The sequence below is a fragment of the Chlamydotis macqueenii genome, chromosome 2 (assembly GCF_036417535.1).
Source record: "Chlamydotis macqueenii isolate bChlMac1 chromosome 2, bChlMac1.mat, whole genome shotgun sequence".
NCBI lineage: Eukaryota > Metazoa > Chordata > Aves > Otidiformes > Otididae > Chlamydotis > Chlamydotis macqueenii.
In genome coordinates, this window is record NC_141557.1 from 149,838,256 (window position 1) to 149,864,749 (window position 26,494).

At 42.5% G+C, this 26,494-nt stretch overlaps 1 protein-coding gene across 1 annotated transcript; it reads left to right on the forward strand.

The window, feature by feature from the left end:
- Positions 1–1,385: 1,385 nt before the first annotated feature.
- Positions 1,386–24,689, forward strand: COLEC10 (collectin subfamily member 10). The gene is made up of 6 exons (XM_010130181.2): positions 1,386–1,667; positions 12,192–12,263; positions 13,755–13,826; positions 15,846–15,899; positions 17,120–17,215; positions 18,651–24,689. Exons 1-6 carry the CDS (start codon positions 1,520–1,522, stop codon positions 19,040–19,042), a joined length of 834 nt encoding a protein of 277 aa, XP_010128483.1. The 5' UTR covers positions 1,386–1,519; the 3' UTR covers positions 19,043–24,689.
- The last annotated feature ends 1,805 nt before the right edge of the window (positions 24,690–26,494 follow it).

Genomic DNA, 26,494 nt, shown 5'->3' on the forward strand with positions numbered 1-26,494 from the left:
CTGAAAAGTACTGTATTCAGTTTAACAAAAAGAAAAGTGTTTTGAAAAGTGGGACAGTCTGTGACCAGGATAGAAAGAAAGAGGCAGAGGAGTGTTTTGACCCCTCTTGGGACTTTGGCCAACATTTCATCCTACGTGAAAGCTTGAAATCAAAGCCTTCCTTCAGCCTTTAAGAGAAAGTACTCACTTTTACATCACTGTTGCTACTTTTTCTGTCTACCAAAAGGCTGAAATGTTGTCAGGCTAAAGAACTGATGCTCTCTTAAATAATGAGGAAAGCATCTCAAGAGCTATTATCATAGGAAATAAATTTTTTGCCTAGAATGCAAGGCAAATGTGCTCTCACACACTGGGCAGTTCAAAAGCATAGTTCAGCTTTTGGAGTAGCTTTCTCCTTTGTTGTGTAAGAAACCAGAAGTTAACAAAATTTCTGGAAAGATTACAAACACTCATATCCCCTTTCTTTGCTGCCACGCTACCTCGGAACAGTTTGCTGTCCCTGATTATAGTGTTCTCCCTAACAGAGAGCTAAAGGGTTTTTTCTAGGAAGAGATTGCACATGGACAGATATCTCTTACAGCTCCATCCAAGAGGATATATATATAGCGGTTTTGCTTGCTATCTGTTCTCCCATCCAGGAGGCCTCCTACACCTGGTTTCAAAGTCCCAACATCTAACTGAAAATCTGACAGCTACCTCATGTGGATTTGAACCAGCAGCAGCTGGCGGTAGGGGAGGAGGTACTGCAGTCATTCAAGCTCATCCTACTCTGTGGCTTCAATCCTGAGGTCTGTCCTTCTGTACTGTGTCTATCAACATAATCTGGGCTTGGAGCAATCATTGTGGAGCAATCTGTAAGCATAAAACCATCATTTGTGGGTTTCTGGCTCAAATACCCATTGGTAACTTTAACTTTTCATTTGCTACCCTGAGGGCTATGAGTACATAGCACCTGAAAGGTCTGAAATAGCACCAGTGACTTCCATCCACAGCAGACTGGCAGCTTGTCCGTTGTCACTAACAGTCTCCTTGGAGGAAAGCTTTTGTGGAAAAGTCTCTCTACATGTTACATAGAGTCTGCATTACTCTTCCAGCACAAAACCAGCCACAAGTATCCTACAACTAATTAGTACTCTGTTGGATACAATACTGAACTCTTTTGTCTCTTGAGTAAGTGAAAAGCTGGGCATGAAGAGTCAGTGCTGAAAGGGGAAAAAAAAATTACAAAAGAGATAACACCATATATTGAAGAAATTTTCCATGGCAAAAGCAGCTAAACATCTCACAGATAAGAGATAAATTGGAATAAACAGCTGTCAGTGTTAAATAAATATCCTGGATAATGTGCAGGACAGAAATAACTACAGCATCGTCAAACTCCTTTCTTCACTTTATTTAGCTGTTCTTGCATGTAGCTCCCAATCTTTGCACTGCTTCAGTTAGTGGAGCATTTATTTTTGAATCAGCTGCATTTGTTAAGACTGTAACAACGAAAGGCATTTCCTGAGAAGCTGTAAGGATGAGCAGCAAGAAAGAACAACAGCTAAGGAAATACGGGACTGTAGTAGTGCTCTTTGTCTTCCAAGTGCAGATTTTTGGTTTTGATGTTGACAATCGACCTGCAACAGATGTCTGCTCGACACACACAATTTTACCTGGACCAAAAGGTGAGGAATATCAGGTTGCTAATGCTGAGATCAGTAATGATAAAGGCTGATTTTTAAAAAGAGAGATGTGGAGGACTTGTGGCATGGGCTGGGGATGAAAGATGTGAATTATTGCGGACTGTACAAACATCTAGAAAAGTGAAACTGTGACGGGGGAAAGTGATGAAGCAAGGAGATTTGAATTTGCTTTTCTTTCATTTCAGGAACAGTGCCACATAGTCTCATATAAGTTAGAGGTGTCCTTTTGCATCTTTCTCCAGCCACATAAATCTTCTCTTACTTCTTGTATTCATCACACCAGTACAGCTAACAGCCATAAATTCAGTGACTTTGTCTAAAAGTAGGCACCTATTTTGAACTGCTAATGGTTCACTTTGCACCTATAGGTAAAGAGAGATATGCAATATTGACAATGACTGAACTGTCATTATTTCCAAATGCTTACTTGTAAACACAGCTCTGCTGCTTTCATCAGATCTGATCCAGCAGATCCTGTTGAATTAATCAGGACCTTCACTACAGGTTTCAAGAAGAACTAGATCAGCTCTGGCTTGTGCAGTTCTTTTGTCTTCAAAACAGTTTGCAAATATCTGAAACCAAATTTTCTGCATTAACTTACTTTTTGTGTAACACAACCAATGTCAATGAAATTGCCTGGAGGGTATCACAGCCAAAAATTAGGTCTGTGATGTACAAATCTATCTTGTGGTGACAGATCTAAAATATATATTCCACACCATGGCTATTACAGCTCAAACTATTGCTTTCTTTTTAGTAATTCATTGCATTTCTCAATAGGCTACAGACTGAGAGAAAAAGATGCAACCGATTTAAATTTTAAGCAGAAAAAAAGATTATCAAGTCAAAAGCACTGCTACAGACTCATTTGTTTTTATGATAGATTATTCAAATACATGTTGCTTAAAGGACCATTTTTAATCAGCAAGTTAATTTCTTTATGATTATAATCCAAGCTTAAACTTTTGCTGCTACAGCATAAATGCAGAGAGATGTAATGATCCCCAAGGGAGCTAGTGGGAGTTTGTTTAGTTAGTATCTGAATAATGGCAGGCTGGAGAACAAGGTTTGACAGAATTGTGTTCAACAAGTCACAAGGCTAATGAGGTGGTCTGGTGGCAACATGAGAGTAGCTGGGACTCCAGCTGGTTTCTGTGGTATAGGTTGTATAAGGAGCCTTTAAAGGCTGGGTATTATGGTTCTTTGCAAGCATGATACTGAGAAAGTCAGGATTTAGTAATTGCCAGTCCTACTGCCTCCTGGCTGACACAAAGACACAAGAGGAGCCAAATAGTATATTAGCAAGGTCCTACTACTTTAAAATCAGTTTACCAAGCCCAAGCTCCATGATTGGTAAAAGGAGTATCGAGTAAATCACCTCCAAATTACTGGCTCACATCATTGCAGGTCATCAAATACATGTTGCAGTCTATGTGGTACGATCCTATAGACTAATTTCAGTTCCTAACACATTTGATCTCATCCAGGACAGTCACAAACGCCTCTCAATGGCACTGGTCGTTTTGATTGTCAGTCAGCTGGGCGATTAAACACTGAGCAGGCTGGGTGTGTGAACTACTCTGTTACTCCTCAGGCATCCCTTCTAGTCAAGGATGAAGCATGCTGACCTAATATGGCAGAAGTCTGTCCTGCTGCCAGTTTTCCTCTATCCATCTTATGTCTATGGACTCAGAGCACATGATCCCCAGTCTAGAACCACACCACAGCCACAGGCAGCACTTTGCTGCTGAAATTTTAACCCCAACAATGGACCAGCCTCTGACTTCTGTTGCTGTAAGTTTTATTTTCTGTGCTACATCTGTTGTGCGCCTTTGTCCACCATTCTCCCGAAAATTAGTTTTGACCCACCCTGCACAAGTTTCACGCCCTCACCTCCATCTGCTCAGCATCTTCAGCTATGGTAGAACACAGTGGTGCTCCCACAAGGTGGAGGTGCTGAGCTCGCACAGGAGATTGGCCAGTTTTTTTCTACCACCACAGGCCAGATTGCTGTTGTGGCAACTTCCTCCTTCCATATGAACATGGGAGTGTCTAATGGGCCAAAGCAACTAGAAGAGCAAGGAATTAAAAGGTATTCAATAGCTGTAAGACTCCTTACACTGTCCCACCTCACCTATGCCACTGCAAGGCAGAAATTGTCCTGTAGCCTAGATCCAGTCTGTGGGCTACAAGTGGGCTAGTCCCTGGTGCTGTGCAGCAGCAATACTGCTGTTCGCATCACACAGCACAATGGAGAGGAGAAAGCTGAGGGAGAAATTAGGTTGTTTGGAGAGGCTCAGAATTTATAACCCTTTATTTCTTGCACTGTTGGAGGTTGCATTACTCACTTCATCACCTAGACATTTACAGTTGCTACAGGAGCAAACAGTAGACCTTTCCACATGCTCACGTTGAAAATCACCTGTTCAAAAAGGGTCATTAGTGTTGTGAAAATTGGCCACTTCTTGTACAAGCCACATGTAACTTGTCCAAGTTAATTTGTGCAAGCCAAATTCTTCCCCTTCAAAAATATACTCTTTGTTATGCTCATACCTGAGATGTCACAAGAGAAGTATGATAGGAGTGATGGGAAGAGAAGAAAGGGTAATTCCAAGCTGATTATCAGGAAAGTCTTCAAACCCATTGTGAGAGAGTCCCAGGAGCTCCCAAAACGCATGAGGCAAAACCAGACGCCTTTGTATAACACAAAGAGCTAGAAAATAATTTGGAAGGATGCAGTCTCCCAGGAACTGAAGGAATGCAGTAAATGTCATGTAACTTTTGCACTCTGCTGCAGTGATGGAAGTCAGTCTGAATCAAACCGCTCAGCATTAGAAACGAACAGGAGTTTAGGCCTGACCTCTGCTGGTTCCGCGTGATGCAAACCAGGCGCCACGCAATCCCCTCTGTCTCTCTGCTGCTTTCCATCACTGGTGCAAGCAAATGGAAGCTGAAGTCTGTTTGTAAAGAATTATGCAAAGAAATTGTCTAAACAGGGACTCCAGAAAAAGGGGGAAAAAAAGAATAAGAGAAAAGCAAAAGCTGGCACTCCTCTCACAGTTTCCTTTTCTAGGCAATGCTCAAGTCTCTTCTCCAAAAGCGGGGATTATTTTTAATGAACACAGCCCTAGTGCAATGGCTGTCTTGTTCTATCTTCCTGAAAAGGCTTTTGAGGTACACAGCAAGCTGGTTTATACAGCAGTGAAAAGCAGAAATGTGTGAGGGGCCCTTATTGAAATACTGCAGAAAACAAAAAAAAAAAAGAAAGAAAAAATATGTGCTTTGGACTGAAACAGATTTTCAGTATTCATAACTAGTGATTTTTGGTGTTTGACTTGAAATGTTTAGGAACAACTTGATCTTAACTGGACTGCTGTGGCACAGGACCTCTGAGAACTTTTATTAGGTAACGCTGGCCCACAGCTGAGTAACTAGGGCAATAAAGGCCAAGTTCTGTGCTCTATCAACTTCTTGGGTCCAGAGGGAACCAGACAAACATAAAAGTATAAACAAAAGCATTAAACAAAAAAAAAAGCATAAACAAAACAATGAATTTCCCAGGGCAACAAAGTGCTTGGCCTAGCAAAATTAGTCATGGCTCTATTACTTTCCACCCTTCCAAGCCTGGAAGCAGGCTGGCCGTTGCCGCTGCCGAGAGAGGACCTGGGACTGTGGGGAGGTAGCAGCCCATCCAGCGTTGTACCAGTTGTTGGCCCGTGCCCTGGCAGTAGCAGGAATACCAGGCTCTGCCCTCACCTTTCTTCTGGTCTGCCCTTGCCTGGAGACTGCAAGCTCAGTTTTGTCTAACCTGCAAAGGAAATTTTAAGTGGGCTGTTGTGATAGATGAAATTAGACCAGATTACCTAGTCTGAGTAAATCAATAAGCAACAACATGAGGTCAGAAATAAGCAGAGGGCCTAAAACTTTGACTCCTAAATTCCCATTAAAAGCATGAGCAGGGGGAGAAGAAGACTGGGGCAGGGGCTGGCTCTGCAGAAGCTGATTTCAAGTGGGTTCATGGGAGCTCAGTGCTTCAGAAGACTGTCTCTAGATCTTGCTATCGGTCCCAGGTCCCAGCTCATTTCCTTTGAAATCCAGACACAGGAACTTCAAAGATCTTGAATCAGATCCAGGTTGAGAAACTGGAGTGAGATGAAATCTGAAGAATACTGGGAGTTTCCCATAGCAATTTAGATGTAAAATGTTTCCTTATGATTATTTCTGACAAATGGTGCTTATAAACTCTATGACATTGGCCGGCACCTCAAAATAGCATTTACTGTGGTCTCCAGTATAGCTGTCCATTTCTTAGCTTTAGTTGCACTTACGCAATTCCACTCCTGGAAAATCTCAAACTCTCTCAGAAACCAGATATGCTGTTATCCACATTTCCTTCTGAAAAGATAAAATGACTTACCACATCCTGTAGGCTGTTCAAATCTATAACTAAACTTCCCTCTTAGCGCCTCACGTTTAGTCTGATGAGCCCTTTAATTTCAACACATAATTATCTTTTTCATGGCTTTTAGACTTCCTCATTTTAGTGTACATTGTTTCTGAAGTTTATCAGGCTGAGCTACAAAGCATGTACGTGAGGATTTAAATACGTAAATTGAAAAGATATTTGGTCTGTATTTTTTATCAATGTCAGTCTGATTTCTCGCTGAAGCCACCATAATCCATGTGTCTCTGAGATCATGTCAGAATGGCAGGGGAACAGGCTGGGAAAATTAAATTAGGCAGATCAAGTAAAAGAAGAATCAGGAACAATTTAAATTATTTCTCTGTTATTAAAGAGATAATTTGTGTCCCAGTAATGCACAAAGGCCTATGCTTTCAAATAATACAAGTCAGCAGAGCTTCACTGAGCCTACTGAAGGCTTGGGTCTGGCTCATGCACTGCAACATGAGAAGAGGGTATTTCTACAGAAGTGAATCAACGTTATAAGTGGAAAGCAGAAAAGTGAGCAGAGAATTCAGTTTTCTCTTGAAGATTCTTTCTCTTTCACCAGGGAAGAGCCCCTGTTGTCTAATTTGGAGCGGAGTGAAAAAAGACATGTCCAAGAACAGTGGAATCTGTGAGAGCCCTGCATGTTCCTGCAGGACACCTGGGAAAGTGGCTCCGGGTGCAGTTGCACACTACAGCTGCACATATCTGTCAGATTTTCTACCAAAAAGAGAGGCCAAACATCTCCTTCACTGACTCTGACCATGTGGTCCTACTTCTGCTTGTGCTGGCTCAGCTGTTTACTCATCAGACTTTTCACTGAGCCGATTCAGCTCACTCACTAAAAACGTACATTTGCCTTCTTGCTGTTCCTCTGTTTACTGAGTCGAATTCCTTCAACGCCGGGTCAGAAGAGTGCTCAACATCAGGCAGAGGGGAAGGAGGCCTGCAGGCCAGGGCTGAGGGCTGAAGGGAGGAGGAAGGACAGGGAAGAGCACTTCGTGGCAGACAGGCAGGTGCCAAGAAATCCGGTCCTCACTAGCCATATATAGCTTCAAAGCAAGAATCCCCACTGCTACGGGAAATATTCTAAGGATCTAAAAGACACTGAAAGTGAAATTAGAGGAAATCTTGAGGCTTTCCATTGACGTAGCTATGACGCACTCGTACACTGGAAAGACAAACTGGGCTGTATTTGGTTATTTCTTGCAGTCTGCAACTCCCTCTGGTGACAAAACCTCTCAGTAGGGATTGTGCACGTGCAAGTGCTGCAAAGGTTCACCGTGCTCAGGGCCGCTCAGTGTCCCTAGGCCGCAGAGCTCATCCTGTGGCTACCTGCAAGGCTCTTCCAGGAGGGCAAGGCATTCAGTTGCTCCTGGAGGATTCTCAAGGCTTCAGAGTGACATGCATCTCCTTATCCCTTTAGTTGAACGCCCAGGACAGGCAGAAACCACCTGTACTCTTCACTCTGTATCTGTGGAGGTGAGGAGGGTCCCTGCATTGCCTCAGGTGGGACTAAAAGCATGAAACATGGGGCTCAACATTGTGTTATTTAGTGAAACTCCTAAAAAGGCAGAGCCCCTTTCAACTGCCTAAAAATCCTGCTGATTATTAGACCTTCAGCATTTTCCTGAGCTTGTTTAGAGGAGAAGGAAGGACTGAGGCTCCCTCTCAATTACAATTAAGATTTTCTAATGGCTGCAAAAGTCATTTACTGCTTATGGCTTCTGCTTTCCTTCTGTCTCACACAGTCCCAAGCTGGAAGAGTCTAGTAATTTATTGTTCCATGTGTTCATTTTAATAGTCTGGTATTTTGAATCTATGGCACAGAAGAACTGAATTAGCTTGAGGGAATACTAACAAGGTTGAGAAATGGTCTTGCTTGAGCTAGGGGCTCCAAGTGCTTCACCCATGCTTCAAATGCCAGTGCAGTGCATTATCAGGCATCCTTGCAACCACGGTTTTAAGGTGACAATCTGCTAATTAAGTTGAAACTTAAAACTTGACACAAGTTGTTGCTTGACACAAGTGTAAAGCAACACAAACAAGAGGTTAACCTCTAGGTATAGAGTACAAGTATATGAGGTCAGGGATCAGAGGGTTGTTTTTTTCTGTAAGAAAACTTACGTTGCACAAAGCACAGTAGTACAAAATTCAAAAACCCATTCCAGCGTACTGGCAGGATTTAGATTTTTTTCTGGCAGATTACAAAAAAAAAGTGGCTAATGCAGTGGGATGGCCTGTCCACATGCAGTCCCTGAGGAAAGGGAGGGATACTTATTACAAATTACAAACGAAGCCAACTCAACCCCTGCCCAAAAACAAAGCCAACAAACCTCTCACAATCTTTCCTACCTACTTGCAAATCATAGCGAGACCACAAGGGGGGAGCATAACCCAAAAGTTCACATTTCTTGCCAAAATTAGAGATCACTGCACACAACAGCTAAAGGAGGACTCGAGTCGTTTATAATTATAACACCGTATTATCAAGCACTGGGCTTATTCTGTTCTTAAATTAACAATGAGATTAATAATGTTTGTTTCTACCCTTGCTTTGTAATGGCCTACCCATTTTCAGGTGCAATATGGGGAGAAAGGCAGGATTTCCCTCCCTTACAGATAGGCACATTATTATTCTTCCCATTTTCCTAGGTAGGGAAACCAAGGCAGAGTGTGGTAGTCAGCTTTAGGCCAAGATGAAACAGGTGATCAATCTTGCTTCCTTCTCCCTCAGGCTTTTAGAAGGCTTGAGCAAAAATTGGGACTACACAAGGTGTTAGCAATAAAAGTTGAGACACCCTCTAATCTCTCAGTATCTCCAGAACAAACTTTCCTACACCTTTTACCCCTTTTACCTGTCAGCTCTCAGTCTGATAGCCCATACAGGGCAACCTAGCTTCATCTCCAGCAGCCTGGTGTGTGAAAAGCTTGCTCCAAAGTCTCTCAGCAAAAGCCACTGCAGCTTTCAGTGGCTTGAAATGTTGAAACTGAGATTGGAAGAAAACATCTTTGGAAAGTAACCACAGTTTCTCCACCTGTACATAGACTTTCTTTCCTAGGCTCTATTTCTAAGATTAACTGTCTAAGCAATGTTTCTTACCAAAAACTAAAGCATCTTTCTTGCACAGAGGTCTTCCTTCTGCAAAAAAAAAACCCAGCAGTCCCTCTAGAGCCTTTAATCCAACAGAGCAGCCTGCAAGCCACAGGGAATGTAACTAGCTGGCCGGAGAGAGGTGATGAGGACTGCCAAGGTGACAAGCCCTAGTTTGGAAGGTCAGCAGGAATCTGTTTTTCTCTTCTATGTGACACAGGCCAAAGAAACTCCTCCTTCAGCAATTTCTGCACCAGACCCAGAGTTAGAGCATATCTTACACAAAGGAATTCATTGCGTGGGGAAAGGCTGGACATGAAAAGCCTCCTACATCTCCCTCTGCTGCCAGAGATCGCGTTCCATTTGTTAAATATCCCCATGTTGCTTTTCTAGTCAGGACTTACCTGGCTTTTCCAGCCTTTGTATCACACTCTGCTTCCTTTCAATTATCACACATTTCTTCCCCTGTACAGGTTTGCAGAGCGTGATCAAATCAGCTCTCAACCTTCTCCTGGAATTTAATTTCACAAGCCCTTTGTCAGCCTCTGGGAATCTTTTCTGAATTTCTGAACTATTGAGAAGTGACTTTTACACTTTTTTCAAGGGTTTCCTAGATGGGTTTGGAAAGGCCAATTTCTTGGTTTCTCAGTTGTAGGTGTTGTTAGCACTGAGGTCAACAGCAAAATTAAACCATACCTTCTCGGGCTTTGCTGTTTGCTTATCGGTAGACAAGAACCCAGTACACACAGGCATCCTTCCATCAGCTCCAGGCTCAGACCCACAGCTTCAGCTGGATATTTAAGGAGCTTGGCTTTTGGAAATATATACTGACTTTCTCAGTATTTTTAAGAACCAGTGAAAATAGAGATTCTTAAAATCTCTATTGCTGACTGCTTATAGCCTTTTCTCTTCCTATTTTGTCCTGTAGTAGCTGGTGCCAAAAACAAACAAAGCGCTTGACTGAGCCAGCACACACACCACATCATGTCTCCTCCTTGTCCATCCCTCTAGCAAATGCTTCCTCCCTCCAACACGAATTGAAGTTCAGCCCTTTATCTTCCTCAGCTTGGACCACTGACCATCCCCCGCAAAGGGCATCCTAACCAACTGGGTGAGTCTGCCCTCCGCAAGAGATACCCCACACTGAAGTTTTTTTCAGTGTACATGAACACACTTCAGCCCAGTTCACATAACTGACATGTGGAGGAGCCAAACAGCTAATACCACATTTTATACGCTGCAGTTAATATGCACCACTTCTCATCTGTCAGCAGCCCACAGAACAGCCCATAATATGTTACCTATGGCTACAGAAGTAGGAGAAGGTAAATCAGGAATGTTCAGGCAGTATTTTTCAGAAAGTAAGAATGAAAACGAGTGGAACAATCAGTCTGAGAGCAACCATGGGAAGCTACTTTCTCCCTCAGCACATCATTAAATCATTGACCTCTTTGCCACAGGATATTACAGGGGTCAAAAAGATAAATGAGTTTAAAAGGCACAGGACTAATCTGTGCAGGGAAGAATCACTAGCGGCTGTTCATGAGCAGTCTGGATGTAGTGCTTGGCTCAGGCAAGGCCTTTAAACCACTGCTCGTGGGAGGCTGGAAGCGGCTGCCTGGGTCGTAGTCACCCTCAGCACACCCAGTTCCCTGGACACCTTCTGCCAGGGCTGGAGGCACCAGCCTCGGTGAGACAGGTTATTGGTCTTATCACGTAATGATGTTCTGTCCTCACTTCTCTTTTGCTGACATCCAGACAGACTTCCCTCCCTTGGGTACTCCGTATTGCTGAACTGCAGCCTCTTCTCCTCTTCTGGGCTGCAGGCACAGACACAACTGGCTGCCACTTGCACGTGAGAACCTGGCTTGGCCAAGAGACTATGTCACTACTTCCCAGCACACAGCAGACAGGGTAGCAAACAGGGAGAGAGGCTTTGGAAGGCTGCCTGTATTCAGTCCTGGGCGTTTGGTGCAAAGGGGTGCAGGGGTTGTCTGCCCTCAGCATTTGTCTAAAAAAAAAAATAAGGAAAGATGTTCTTGGGATTTGGCTCAAAAGTAAGAAGTAGAAGATAAGAAAATCAACTCCAGTTGTGTCTCCAGTTTCCTGCACAATGTGAAGCAAAATAGTGTGCTGCCTAAGGAAGGAAGATAACGTTTCTTTCCTACTAATTGCTGCCTTGCTCCTTTAGACTGTAAGCTGCTCAGTGAGAGACTGGCTCTTACGATAGTAAGAGTACTTGTACAGTACTGTACAGAAACCTGTGTAATACAGTCTTGATCTCATTTGGAGAAACCTCTGCACTACTGTAAGAAATGCAGTGATCGTACCTCTTACAGATACTCTGTGCATGACATTTTCAAAATAAAGCATTGGAGTCATTGCAAAACACGTTTGTTCTATCAACATATAAATGTCACCTGTCAAAAGCTGAAGGCAAGTCTTCTGCCACCCTAAGTGCTAAGGTCTATGTTAAGATCTATTTCAACATATTGACATTCCTTCAATTCCAAAAGCATCTGCATACCCTGAACACAGAGTCATTATGAACAGAGTCACTAGGAAGAATTAATGTATTCCTGTTGTCTCACCCGGCAGTTCTTCCGTGTGTGTACAGGTTTCCCAACAGAGGAAGACTGGCTTATTGTTCTGCTTTATAGCTAACAGGGCTTAAAGGGTAGGACTAGAAATTGTTGTTGTATAATTCTCCTGTGGGAATAACCTCTCCAAAAGAGAAAGTTTTGAGCTTTTCCTAATGATGGTCACATTCATCAGCCCTTCTCTGGAAATTCATCCCATGGCTACTGCACCTTCAAAGTGAATTGAAAAGAAATCAGTAGGAAAAAGAAAAAAAAAAACAAAGCAAAACACCTGTGACCTTAACTTTCTGAGGATGTTTAGTTGCACTTACTGCACTGAGAGAAATGTACCTTGATGCTTTATTTTCTGGTTTTTTTTTTGGAAGGAGATGAAGGTGACAAAGGAGATAGAGGAGAAGTGGGCAAACAAGGAAAGGTTGGACCAAAAGGACCAAAAGGTATTTATAGTGGTTTGTTGGCTATTACGGGTATATAAATATCGTTATACACAACTGTACCGGTGCATATGATCAGTGATGTTAATGCTTTTCATTCCTGTTGCACCAGTGGATTTCACAATCCTGTCAAACATTAATCAGTGAACCTAACAATACTCAGAGAGCTTGGTGCAATTCCTACTGATACGTAAGACAGCTATATATGGCAATGAATTTAAAGAGTCATGTAATAAACCAGTACATTTACTGCTGCTTTCCCAAGTGACTGTCATGAGTGTGATCCAGAAGACCCAGATAGTATGTAAATCATTACCCAGATAATATGTATAATCAAAAAGATTACTGTTCTCTTACTGAAATGATCCTTTAGTTGAAACTGAATTTTGAGTTATTTCCTAGTAACACATCAGGATGATCAACAAAATTCAGTCTCAGTTGTCCCTATTTTGTAGAAAAGCAAATGGAGGCATACACGGGGAAACAAAATTCCTCTGATCAAACAGCATCTGAGCTGAGAACAAGAAGTTGCAGATGTCTCAGGACTCGGCTCTATTAAACATTACCCATATCCACGGTGTGAGCTAGGCAGAGCATTCGGATGCACCAGATGTGATGGTGTCAGCCTTGTTTGCATACTCTAACTCAAAAGCTTAATTTATCATTAATAATGATGGATATCCTTGGTCTTTCTTCCTTGACAATGGTTTAAGACTAATCAGGAAAGTTTCGCTTTTATAGGAACTTTAAAATCACCCTGTTATTATTGTTATAATAAAACAACTATTCAATTTTTAAAGACATTCACATAACTTTGCTTCTTACCTTAAAAAGAAGATCAGGTAAGATACAAAGGAACCAGGTAACCAACCATTTACAAAGCATCTCAGTGATGTTAAATCCAGTGTACAAACTGAGATTCCCTAAATTGGGCTGTCATGATTAGACAGATATTTTAGAACTTAAACTATTAATCAATTTAAAAGGCATCTGTTATTTTGGTGCTCTGAGGACTGGGAAAGCACATACAGTAAAACTAGTAGCTCCCTATTTGCAGTCCTGCTTTGAGAAGGATTCCCAGCAAAGCCATGCAGACTTTACCTCAGGGAAGAAGGAAAGGCTTTTGTCTGGGGTGGAGGAAAAAAAACCCAACAACAACAACAAAATAAAGCCTGCTGTCAGCCTGGTTTGGCTGTAAAGTAAAATCAACATTTGACTACTCACTTGTAGTTTTAGTTTGTATTTTCTGTAAGAAAACATGATGTTTCTGGGCATTCAAACAGGCAGTTCTACTAAGGTGCCTTGCAATGTCCTATTGTCATATCCCACAGTAGCAGAGATCTACGCTGTCCCTCTCCGACAATCCTCGGGGCTCCACTCATTTCAACTTGCCACACAAGCTCAGGAAAAATAGCAGTGGAGATCTAAATAGTACCTTGGGAAAGAAATGACAGAAATGATCCATACTCTTTTCCTCTTTATTTCTTCTCTTAGGAAACAAAGGACCTGTGGGGGATGTTGGTGACCAGGGAATGCTTGGGAAAATTGGTCCAATTGGTGGAAAGGGTAAGCTCTGGTCTGGGAATTTTCTTGGGTTTTTTTCCCTCAAGGTAAATATGTATTTTGTGAGAGTTCCAGGTATGGAGTAATATCAAATAATGGCTGTGACAAATGCTCTCCAAATAAAGTTGTGGGTAAAGATTGGTGATGAGAGCTAACTGAGATATTCTTGTTTTATTTCCCACATGCAATATATCCAACTTACTTGGCTAAAATAATTTTCTTTATAAGTTAAGGAATCAGTCCTCTTTGATGCTAAAAGAGGAAGGGAGAAATCTGGCCTTTGTGAAATAAATCCTCTGAACGCTCTAAAAGAGAAAGCCAAATTTGTGCCTCTGCTTTGGATGCTGAAGGCCTAAGCCAATATTCTGCTGCTGCTCAGGATGCCGCACCTTGTCACCTGCACTGCTGCAGGATACATGAGCAAACAATGCACAGGACAGCTCGGTGAGGAAAGGATTTTAAGAGTTTTAAGAAAGCACTCACATAACCAGGGACAACTACTTGCAAATCAAGGAAAACTCCAAGTCTACCTGGACAATAATTTAATGAAATTATGCTCTAGTCCTCTGAGAAGAGGCTCAGGCATTCCTTTCCAGTATTCCTAGAGAGCTACTTAAGAAGGACTATTACTTCTGACACAAGGAGACTTGCCTTGAAAGCTGAGCCTGGACTCCACCATCCCCAGGGGAACTCTGTGGTCTCTAATCAGCTCATCAGCCCAGGCATGCGATGAGGGGGTGGAACAACCTCTCTGGAAAGCTTCTCAAGCCAATGTTTTCAATAAACCTTTGATAGCCTCTGGCCAGCCTCAGTATCAGAGAAGAATAAAAGAATTTAGCCTGAGGGACTAATTTTCAGAAGTAGCTAGACAACTGAAAATGCAGATAGCTATCTCCTAAGATGTCTTCAGTCACCAAAGGAGACTAGAATTTAAGAATCCCACAAATTACTTATCTTTATCAGTAAGTAAACCAATGCTCTGAGCCTTTAAATCAAGCTCTCTCTCAACATGAATATACAATTTATTGTCCCCTTCTAGTTTTTCTCATTTTCTTTCTTTATTTGCAGAAGTAAAGGTCACTAAGTCACGGTTTAAATCTACCATTAAATATTTGAGTTCTTAATGAAGCAACCCTGAAATTTCAGCTTGTAAGTGTGCAGTGTCAAGCAATGCCAATTAAAATGACAGCCAACTCGTAATTTCTTTTAAAAACCCACAACCATATAAAGGAAAAAGCACATCAAAAGACATCAAAAGACACAATAAGGCAGAGAAAGCATTAGTATTTTTTGACCTCTGAAGGTTTTGATCCATAAAAGAAGAGCTTATATGAATTTCAGAAAAAGTCCAGCTCTTCCTGATCCAAATTACAGCTGAGATTTTTTAAAAGGCTCGTCACCTCCGCTTATATAGTGGCACAGCATTTGGAGAAGTATTTCTACCATTTTTGTGATTTACAGAAAAAGGGGAAAACAGTTGGATGAAAGTAAATCACATTTCCATGAACTGTATCTGAAATGAAACACTGCTCCTTGCTGACCTCATTTCGTGCAGGTGCTCGCTGCTGCCTGCAGACGTAATCTGTTGCACACATGAATTCATGGCTTAGTGTGCATCAGCCTCATCTGGTGCCTCATCTCATCATGGGGCTACTGAACCCAGGGAAGGGCTCTGTCCTGCCAGGCAATGACAGAAGCCAGGTCTCACCTCCTGCAGATTTCTTGAGTGCTTTCAGCCTCTTGGGATCATTGTGTGGTTTATATTTAAAGTAAGTGGTACCAGGAACCAGCAGCACACAAGATGCCTGTGTTATCAGTGAGTTAGCTATTAAAGGGTTCTCCTTATTTCCATACACCAGAATTAATCATGGTTTGTTTGACTTGGCACATCTGCCAGTGCAACACATTAGGGCTTCTTTTCAGAAGGACACAGTTAATATATTATTAAACAGGTTTTTCACATACCCTCCCCTGATACGTTCACTGTCTGATATCTGAGAATATATTTTCTTCTTTATTTAGGTGACAAAGGAGCCAAAGGCTTATCAGGGGTTTCTGGAAAAAAGGGAAAAGCAGGTATGCTATGCATCTTTCTCTGCTGAATGTCTTTGATTTCAGGGTTGGTTTGTCAGGAGTTTCACAAAATTTTGAGGCCCATGGACAAACTTGAGAACAGGTGAAACGAACAGGAAGAGACTGAAAAAGTTTTGTTTAGTAAAATGAAGGCTGGGTAAGGCATGACCGATGGCTATGAATATACCAACATACACAAAATATGGAGAAGAGTTACCTAAATTAATGAACAATGTTTGATAACACAAAAAGTAACACGTAAACAGGCCAAGAGCATATTTATACTAGAAACTAGAAGAAGGTTTCTGAATACCAAAGGAATTAAGTTCTTTAAGAGTTTCCTAACAGGACCATGGGGGCAAAAAACACAAGTGATTTTAGGGACAGCATAATCTGTGGTTAAATTCATGCAACACATCTACTTACAGGAGAAGAATTTGGATCTGATGACCCAGAAGGTTCTTCTCAGTCCTAACAACCTTGAATGTTTTCCCACCTTGAATGTACAGCTGTGTTCATTTTTATGAGATCTCATATGCAATGCCAGTTTGGTTCTTAATGGAAAACCAAGCCAAATTTCAGTTTACCAACAAAAACATAACTGAGACTTCAGTACTTGAAAGCTATTGATTACTTGAATTGGTATCGGCTATTTCTCCTGTATAACATCTGCGTGCAGCAGTTCACTAACATGGTACTTCCAACAAAGTTTTGCCAGTCCTGCCTCTATCCATACTCACAAAACTCCTTCACTGACAAAACAGCCTTTTCCCCATTTCATGGATGCTGTTGGTTTTATTAGAAGCTCAGGGAACCAGTGCTGTCTATGGATAGAAAGGTAGACCTTTGGCATTCCGATGTAATGCCGTAGTGCTCAGCATGACAAGGCACATCTCTGCGGCCAGATAGGATCAATAATGAGAGGGGCAGAGGATGTGCAAATCCTATTGATAGAGGTGGAAAGAAGATGGCAAACTCTTCTCTCTGTAAGCGCTTTGAAGTGCTTAATATTTAATTAATAATTAATTAATTAATTAAGCACAAGAGAAGTATGGCCAGTGGGGCAGGGTGAGACTGGCTCTTCACAAATTGAAGCCAAGTCTTCAGAAGGTTTGGAAGTTGGCTACAGCCGACTCTCCAAAGACACACACACACAAACACACACACAAACACACAAACACACTGCTAAACAAATAAATCCTCTGTCCTTTGTATTGTACCAGGCACAGTCTGTGACTGTGGAAGATACCGCAGAGTTGTGGGACAACTGAATCTTAATGTTGCTCGTCTTAACACGTCCATCAAGTTTGTAAAGAACGGTAAGGATCCTTATGTGTCTGCAGTGATTTATTTGGCTCCTATAACATTTATCATTGCTATTCTTCTCCCATTGCTGCTCTATGGAAGCACCGAGGTCAAGAGAGAGGGTCTCACTCTGTGTGGCACTCTGAAAACATAGAGAAAAGAGACAGTATTATCCATGTGAGGATATAAGCAGAAGATGAATAAAAGCAAAAACAATACAAAAATTATCAACAGCACAACAGAAAGAATCATGAAAAGCACAAGGCACAGCTTGCTAACTGCCTTTCCACTGTCAGTCTGCTCAGGCTCAGTGGCCACTCAGGCAATGAAAGGGAAAATTTTGTGCCAGTCTGCACCAGAGAGGCAGGAAAAGCAACAGGAACCTCTTGATCTTTCTGCTGTGCAGGAAGGCTGCAGGCAGGCACTGTACTTCTATGCTTCCCTCAGTTCAAGCATCATTTTCCTGTAACAAGACACTAACAACCAAAGACAAGGGCTACAAGAAGCCAGGTTTGCAGGCAGTACTGTCAGGTGGACTGTACAAACCGCCCCCACTGAAAGGAAGGAATCACGTTTCCTGGCAGAGCAGAGATTTTGAGAAGGTTCCACAACCGTTTCTAGTCTGAGATTGTGGGCAACTGGCACAGAACAGCCCTCACCTATATTATTAAATCCTACAAAACTGAATGCCATGTTATCAGGAGTGGTCCTCTACTAACTCCTAAACTGCGACTGGGGTAGCTCCTGAATTGTCTGGGAAAGTGGGAGTTGCCCCAGGCCAAAGCTCTGCTCAGGACCATTCCAGCAATCCATCAGCAGGGACAATTAACTTCCGTCTGCCCAGACATGCTCTTGGCGCTGCTTAATTCACTAGGACACACTCTGCCTGAGAAGTTTGCCTTCTAAAGCTGCTAAGCAGCCAGTTTCCTTCCTAGTCAATGCCACTTAGTGGCTACAGCAGCTCTGAATATCAGGCTGTATTTAAAATGTCTTATTTTTGTAGTCACATTCCTCTACAGGGAAAGGACCTGAAAAGCTATCTATACCCCTGTGTTTCTATCCCAGGGCACTCATTCACAATCCGTATTCAAAAACATGCAAAGCAATGGGGGTGATCCAGAGTTAGACATTGCTATTTGTCCACTTAGCATGCCTTCATTTGATTAGTACTAGATATCCGTGAAGTAAAACTTAAGTGTCACAGGAGACACATGCCAATCAGGACTGAACAGTTCTTGTTCTAATGTGTGCAAGGTGCTTGTCACTCCTGTTAGTAGCATCAGTGTCTGATCACATCCTCATTGTTCATCACAAATTCAGTGGTGGGAATACTTTTCCTCTCTCCTTTTCATTAATTCTAATGTAAAAATCATCTCATTGTCATATTGAAATAGAAGCACCTTCAATATCTGTTGAAATGCCATTAAGCAATTTTTTCCCCCTTTAAAGTTATAGCAGGTATCAGGGAGACAGATGAGAAATTCTATTACATTGTGAAAGAAGAGAAGAATTACAGAGAAGCCTTGAGCCACTGCAGAGACAGAGGAGGAACACTGGCCATGCCTAAAGATGAGGCAACGAACGCCCTGATTGCTGACTACATCTCCAGCAGTGGCCTCTTCCGAGCCTTCATTGGGCTGAACGACATGGAAAAAGAAGGACAGTTTGTGTACGCAGACAACAGCCCGCTGCAGAACTACAGTAACTGGAAGGAAGGAGAGCCTCATGACCCAGCTGGCCGTGAGGACTGTGTGGAAATGCTCAGCACGGGAGAGTGGAATGACTCTGAGTGCCAAGTCACCATCTACTTTGTCTGTGAATTCCTCAAGAAGAGGAAATAAAAGTTCCACAGAACATGCCTGGCACCTGCTGTAGATAGAGTAAACCCTCCTTATTCATCTGCTGTAGGGAGAGCAGACAACCAGGGACAGGGCTCAATCCAGCCTTCACCTCACTGGGTTAAGCAAGAGCAACTACTGTTCAGATGGTAGCAACCATAAAGTCAGCACAGGTCTACGGGGGGCATCCAGCCAGTTGTGAATTTTTATTTCATTTCTACGTGCTATTTAGGGTGGGCATTTCTATGTGTAATTTAGGGGCAAATTTAGAGCATACAGAGGTGAATATGATTTCACTAATGGCAGAAGTAGTAAACTCACTGGTATATTAATTACTGAAATGCTTTGCAAAGTCCACAGATGGAAAGAGTGTGATCATCTTTATTTATCTTTGACCTCCACAGGAAGTGCCAGTAATTTCCCTGGTGACTTCAGAGCTGGGAGAACAGATTTGCAGTTTCTCATGAAAAAGTCCTTCTTTTGTTAGAATCAGAGAGTAATTTACGTTGGAGGGGATCTCTGGAGGTCGTCTGGTTGAACCTTCCGTACAAAGCAGGGCCATCTTCAAACTTAGCTTAGTTGTTGTTATACTCTCCTTAATTTGGCTGTGCAATTATATTGCCTGATATGCAGGGGAGGACTCGCTTATCTCTGCTTCCAACTCCATCGTCCATCAGGCTGGTCTGAAGTGTGAGGAATTAGCCTAGCCACGGCACTTTTGCATGCAAGCCTGCACAGCTTGTAGGCAACCTGAGAATAGATGGAGCAGTTCTAGCCTCTGATGTCCCCCAAAATCTGTGAAAAACATAAAAAAGTCTAGTACAAAGAGAACAGTGCAAGGGAAGCAACACCATTGTTGTAGGCTGTAGACAGGCACGTGTAGTATCAGCTCTACCAATGCGTGTTGCTGGTTTAACAAGGGATTGTAGGAACATGTTAACTCCCTAACTCAGTAACCTGTGATGTTTGATGTCTAATGCTAAAATCACCTGCACCTTTGCAACACAGGAAGCAGCTGTAGAACAGGCTTTATCCCCCAAGAACCCAGATTGAGGTGTGGTCGAGTGACTCAGTCATGGACTTCAGCGGGACTCTCCACAAATACTGAGCAGTAAGCGTGAAGGCTTTGCTGTCAGTGTCCAACTACTCAGATCTCCATGTCAGTATGTCCATTTTCATATCTTTGGTAATACTGAAGGAGCTCTTCTTTTCAGACGCAGCAACCATTTTGCCTTCAGAATGAGCCTGTTCTTAGTTGTGGTTCACCTTTCTTCATAGCAGGAGATGTCAAGAGAAACCCCAGGGCCCCTGCAATGAAGGTCCATAGATTTTATTTCCCACTTGGCACTGAAAATGAAAGAATTATATCTGGAGGCTAAGGACAATGCTAGACTCTAGGCATAGTGCAGCAAGCGTGCCCTGCAGGTCACTCTAAGCATCGGTTGCACATAGTCTTCCTCTGGGTATATGAAGAGCTGGACATGCCATCAGCTAGTCATGCAGAGGGTCAGCTCCAAGTCTTCCTTCTACTGCTCTGTACTGCAAAGGCAACTAGACAACAGTCATAGCTCCTCAACCTCACCCTCAACAGAAAAATCCTCCAAACCATTTAGCTGGTTGTTAGTTTGACTCCAAGCTCATCTCTGAGCACTGACCAACACAGGAGCACCCAGGCTCTTGTAATTACAAGTGTAATTGCAATTACACTCTTGTAATCCAGTTTCTTTCCTACTTATTCCTCCAGAAAACCACTTGTTTTTACGAGCAGAAAATCATCTATGTTGCTATACACCCTCCAAGGAACTATTCAAACCCATGAATGAAAGGGTGGGACCACATTTCTTTTCATCACTCCAACTACGCCGTGAGAGTATTTGGGCAAAGAGGTTCACTTAGCATGACATAATTAATCCTGAATTGTTCCCTTCCTGGGAATTTACATTCCCCCAAATTAAGCAGAATTACACTTTTTAGTATCTATAGTAATAAACTCATTAAGCTAAGCACTTCGGGTTTAGAATCATTAATGGGTAATGATAAAGAATTAATGACTAATTCAAGGCAAAGTTTCTTGAGGAAAAGTAACGCTTAGAATTTCAAGCCCAGGGCTGCTGGCCCCACTCACAGCAAGTCAGTTTACCAGTCACGCAGAAGAGGCATAGTAGCATCCCTGTGGGTAGGCACAGTCACACTCATACCCTCTCCATCCCTCATCTTTACTTCTGAACCAGAAAGTCACCAAAACATGCTTGCCAGACTGGGGATCCAAATTCTGGAACCCTCTAGACATACTGAGACCACTGGCTGACAAAATCCAGAGGTGTCCTTAATGCAACAACCATCATGAACAGGCTATTTTCCTGTTCTTTAGGAGGAAACTCAGAGGTGGAAGAAGGTGAAAGAGGAGCAATACTTTGCTGCAGGATTAAGCTCTGCCTGAGATTGGACCAGGCACTGTCCTTCACACACAAAATCAGTGAATACATGTCTAAATTGAAACTCCAGTCTTTTTTAGGAGACTGTGAGTTATAAGTAATCCTGGAGCTCCATGTACCGGAAGGAATGACTGTCGCAGTCTCTGGCTGCATGGCTAAGGGAAGTCAGTGATGAACTTGGTTGAGTTTCTGCAACAGAAAGGCTGGAACTGCCCAGTTCCTCCAACCCCCTCCTCTCCTAACACACCAGCTTCATCCTTTCTTAAACAGAAAAAATAAACAAAACCAGCCCTTTGCCCGGTATGTATTCATGTAACATTGGGCAAGACTATACCAGTTGAAACAGGTTGACCCAGGGTGGCTGTTCCTCTGCTAACTACAGTAGAGGAGCACAGCACAGATGTTCAAGCTAACCAGTCATAAGTGTGGTCAGGTGCTTGTGCAACCCATTCCTAGGTCCCACTTAATAAATTTTGCCAAGAAGCCTAACTCACAGGCCAAGTTAAATAAAAAAAACGCTACCCCACACAGGAAGCCTGGCTGGTAGGTCCATAAAACTCTGCACCATGCCATGCAGACACAAGCTTAAGCCTGCACTAACTCAAATATTATAGCTGTGTTTTGCAGAAAAAAAATATTCTTGTTATAATTAAGAATTCGGGCTATATCACAGGTTTCACTGCTACCCAATGGAAATTCTCTGTGGTGGGTAAAGTACCTTAGGTTTCTACATAAAGTGGATGGAGCCAGGAGAACAGAAAACGGTGTCTGACTATTCAGGATTTATGGTCTGTTAGAGCTCGGCACGTAAACCATTTCGTCCAATCCCAATGTTATGTTTTTCCTATGTTTTTCTTTTCATTATTCCCAGTCTGAACCTTTCTTGTTTCAATTTAGGCTCGCTGTTTCTTGTCTACCACTGTGAAGAGCCTGGCTTCGTCTTCTTGAAGACCCCCTCATAGATCCTGGCAGGCTGCTATGAGGTCCACCTGAAGCCACCTCTTCATCAGGCTGAATAAATTGGGTTCCTTTAGCTCCTCCTCACACGGCTCCAGCTCCCAACATTTCGGGGGCTCTCAGCTGAACTTGGCTTCAATTTTTCAATGCCTTTCCTGTACCGGGGGGTTCAAAAGGACACAGTGTCTAGATGTGGTCCAACAGGTGCTGAGCAGGAGCATAATCCCTTCCCTCAGGCTCTTGGCTGCGCTCCCCCTACCACAGTCAGGATGCCATTAGCTGCCTTTGCTGCCAGAGCACACTCCTGATGCACTCTATTTGTGTAGAACTCTGTCCTCTGGGTAGGGTACAACCCATTAACCACTTTCCTTTAAGCCTAGACATCCAACCAATTTTTACCCATGTTGTTGTCCACCCATCCAGACCATAACATCTTAACTCAGATGCAAGAATGTTGTTGGAGAGAGTATCAAAAGCCTTGCTAAAATTGAAATCAGTGATGCCCACGGCTCTCCCCTCAGCCACAAATCCAGTCATTTTATCATAGAACACAATCAGGCTAGTCAGGCATGATTTACCCATGGTAGATACATGCTGATTGTTCCCAATCAGCTTCTCCTCCTTCATATGCCCAGAAATGTGTTCCAAGATGACTCACACCATTAAGCTCCATGGGGACCAAAGCAATGCTATTCAGCTTCCCTAGATTGTATTTCTGTCCTTTTTAAAGGCTGCAACATTCTCCTATTTCCAGTCATTAGGAACCTTCCATGATCTTCATAACCTTTCAAAGGTGACAGAGTGGCCTTGCAGAGACATCAACCAGTTCTCTCAGCACCTGGGATGTGATCTGTCTGGTCCCATGGAGCTTTCCAGTCTAACTCTCTCAAGTAATCGCTGACTCAACCCTCAGCTACTGCTGGTAGCTCTCTTTGAACCCTTGCCCTAAGCACAGAGGAATGGGATAGCTTGTTGGTAAAGACGGCAAAGAAACCACTGAATGCCTTGGCTTCATCTGTGTCTACTGTCACTACATCATCTTCTCCATTCAGCAAGGGTGCCACATTTTCATTGCACAGTCTTTTTATACTAAGATACGAGCGGAAGCTCTTCGTGTTATTCTTCCTGAGCAAGTCTCAACTACATTTAATCTTTGGATTTCCTACACTGCCTCTAGATACTCAGGCAACATTTCTAAATTCTTCTACTGTAGCCTGTCCCTGCTTCCATCTCCTTTGTATTATCTTTTTGCACTGGCACTCCACCAAGCTCCCTGTTGAGCCACACCAGTGTACTGAGAAATCTGCTTGTACGGTGAACACAAGACAGCTGCCTAACATCTTGCAACTTCATAGCAGGACAGTACTACGGTGCTCTTCCTCCTCTTGGAGAGCCAGGATTTTTTGATCTCCTGTATTCTGAAGATTGTAATCTCACTCAGTGTAAGCATTAAATCCTGCTCTCCCCAGGTCCAGAATGCACATAAGATACAGATACCCATGGTAAATATTATAGAATCATAGAATGGTTTGGGTTGGAAGGGACCTCCAAAGATCATCTAGTTCCAACCTTCCTGCCATGTGCAGGGATACCTTCCACTAGACCTGGTCGCTCAAAGCCCCATCCAACCTGGCCTTGAACACCAGGGATGGGGTATCCACAACTTCCCTGGTCAACCTGGTCCAGTGCCTCACCACCCTCACAGTAAAGAATTTCTTATATCTAATCTCAGTCTACCCACTTCCAGTTTAAAGCCATTATCCCTTGTCCTATCACTATATGTCCTTGTCAAAAGTCCCTCTCCAGCTTTCTTGTAGGCCCCCTTTAGGTACTGGAAGGCCACTATAAGGTCTCCCACAGCCTTCTCTTCTCCTGGATGAACAGTCCCAAATTTCTCAGCCTGTCCTCATAGGAGTATAATGTTTTTAAAACTAATTCTAATAAAAATGGTCACAGAATCAACATATCACATTAAGAATATATTTTCCTCAAATTTTTCAAACAATCTCACATGGCATTAAGCATATCCACTTCTTTCTCTGCCTTTATACTGTTCAATCACTTAAAAAAAAATTAGCATCTAGAGCAATGGAGTGCCACGTTCTTGACCACAGCCACAAGAATATACAGGCATCACTATTTAGTTTCACATTCTTAAATAGTACATTGTAGTTGCAATTCAACTGGCAGAAATGGTTATTAAGAGATGTAATTTGACATTGTGTATGGTGATAAAAATAGTAAAAGTGTCACAGAGAGATGGATTAATTTATGGTTATTTGGAAAGCATTGCTCCAGGTTGTCTTCCTTTAATAGGCTTGCATAGGTACAAAAGCCATGAATTGCCATTTCTTTTTTTCTTCACTGTTTTCGTTCATATTAAAGTCATACCTAACCTACTCAACATGTGTAAGAAAGAATGAGTAAGATCAAAGCAGTAGCTTAATCTGGGTTGCTTTGATGCTTTGTGTAGTAAGGAAGAACAGCAAATCGTGAAAGAATTCTTTGCCTACCTGCTGTGTGCAGTGCGCCGACTGCAGCCCCGGGGCCCCACCCGCTCTTGGCCTGGAAAGGTTTCTCCATGCCAATGTTTCAGCACAGGGAGGAAAAGTTTCACTTAATTTTCATTAGGTGGGTGGGACCAGCAACTTGCATTGCCCTGTTTTGGAGACAACAGTAGCAGCCTACCGAAGCACAGTCATTAATCACACAAAACCCTCCGCGGCTGTGGAGTGTGTGTGATCATATTTATTTCTGAGTTCTGAATCCCTAAGATCCTTAACACCCTCAATGCTATACCTATGCTTAAAACCTATGGAAGTCTTGTGCCTAATCAAGTGCATATCTACAGATGTTGGGGCAGTAAAGGGGTGTAGCTCCTCATTGGTAAGATGCAGTACAGCATGAGCACATCTGCAGAGCCATGACCTTCTCATTCAATGCAATTTCGATATACATCTTCCCTCTCCACCTAGATACAAGCCGCTTACGTGTTTTACAAAACAGGTATAACTTTCTAAAAGTAGCCAGATGCCCATTATTATTTTGGTCTTACTGTTTCAGACATAGTTCAATCCTTAAGAGTAAAACAAATACAAGTAACGTGGTTTTGGAAATAGATATCTGTCATGAATCCCCTGTTCATTTTTTCCCCTTTCTAGATGTTTCAAGCCTTTGCTGTCTTATTAACTTCTCAGTTATGAAGTGGCTAGCAAGATATGCTAATTTTCCCAACTTCATACAATAGAAGCCTTTATATCAGTTGTCCCACAACATTCTGTGAGCACGTGGGGCATGCTACCATCTGGAGGGTGGAAGGAGCAACAATGATGATCAGTCAGTCAGTAGAAAATTAAGTAAAACACTGCAGAAAAACGTGAATACAGAGTTGGCGGAAGGTTAGCATGTGAACCAAGGAATTTATTTCCCACTGTGAGCCAGTTTCTATGTCTTGAAAATGCTTTAAAGCCTGTCTGAGGAAATCTAAAAGGTTGTCAGTAGATCCAAAAAGAATCTCAATTCAATAGCTCAGGAACCCCAGAGCTTTCTGCAAGTTCCCATATGAAAGAGAGAGAGCTTTCTCAGGACCTGAAGAAGTAGAAATACATTTTCTGCAAAACCAAGGACAATTACAAACCTTTCCTTGTGAAAGGCATACTTTTTCCATTCCTGCTGTCTCAGATACGAACATTTTCCAGTGCAGGCACACACCGGTGGACCCATTAAAGTTTAAGCAAGGAATGCATATAGAATATACATATAGAATAATAGTAATAACAGTAACAGAAGAACACTATATCAAAACTGTCCAAGTAATCATGAGAGTCTGGGAAGCAGAGGAGGCAAGGTTGCGGAATAAAGATAGGTATCCTTGCTTATGCTCCCTAGTTGTTCTAATTACATGTAACTCATTAACTTCTGAGGATTGAGGCCATGGTTCCTCCTAACACACAAGGATCTGATTTGTAACTTAGAGATGTCACACTGCATATTCTATCATCAGTTCCTATATTCATCCACTTTTGGTCATCGCAGCCAGGTGATTTTATCTGGACATGGAGAT

Coding starts and splice junctions, on each gene's coding strand:
- COLEC10 (XM_010130181.2), top strand. CDS start 1,520: ATGAGCAGCAAGAAAGAACAACAGCTAAGGAAATACGGGACTGTAGTA. Junction 13,827..15,845: donor TGGTCCAATTGGTGGAAAGG/GTAAGCTCTGGT, acceptor TTCTTTATTTAG/GTGACAAAGGAGCCAAAGGC. Junction 17,216..18,650: donor CATCAAGTTTGTAAAGAACG/GTAAGGATCCTT, acceptor CCCCCTTTAAAG/TTATAGCAGGTATCAGGGAG.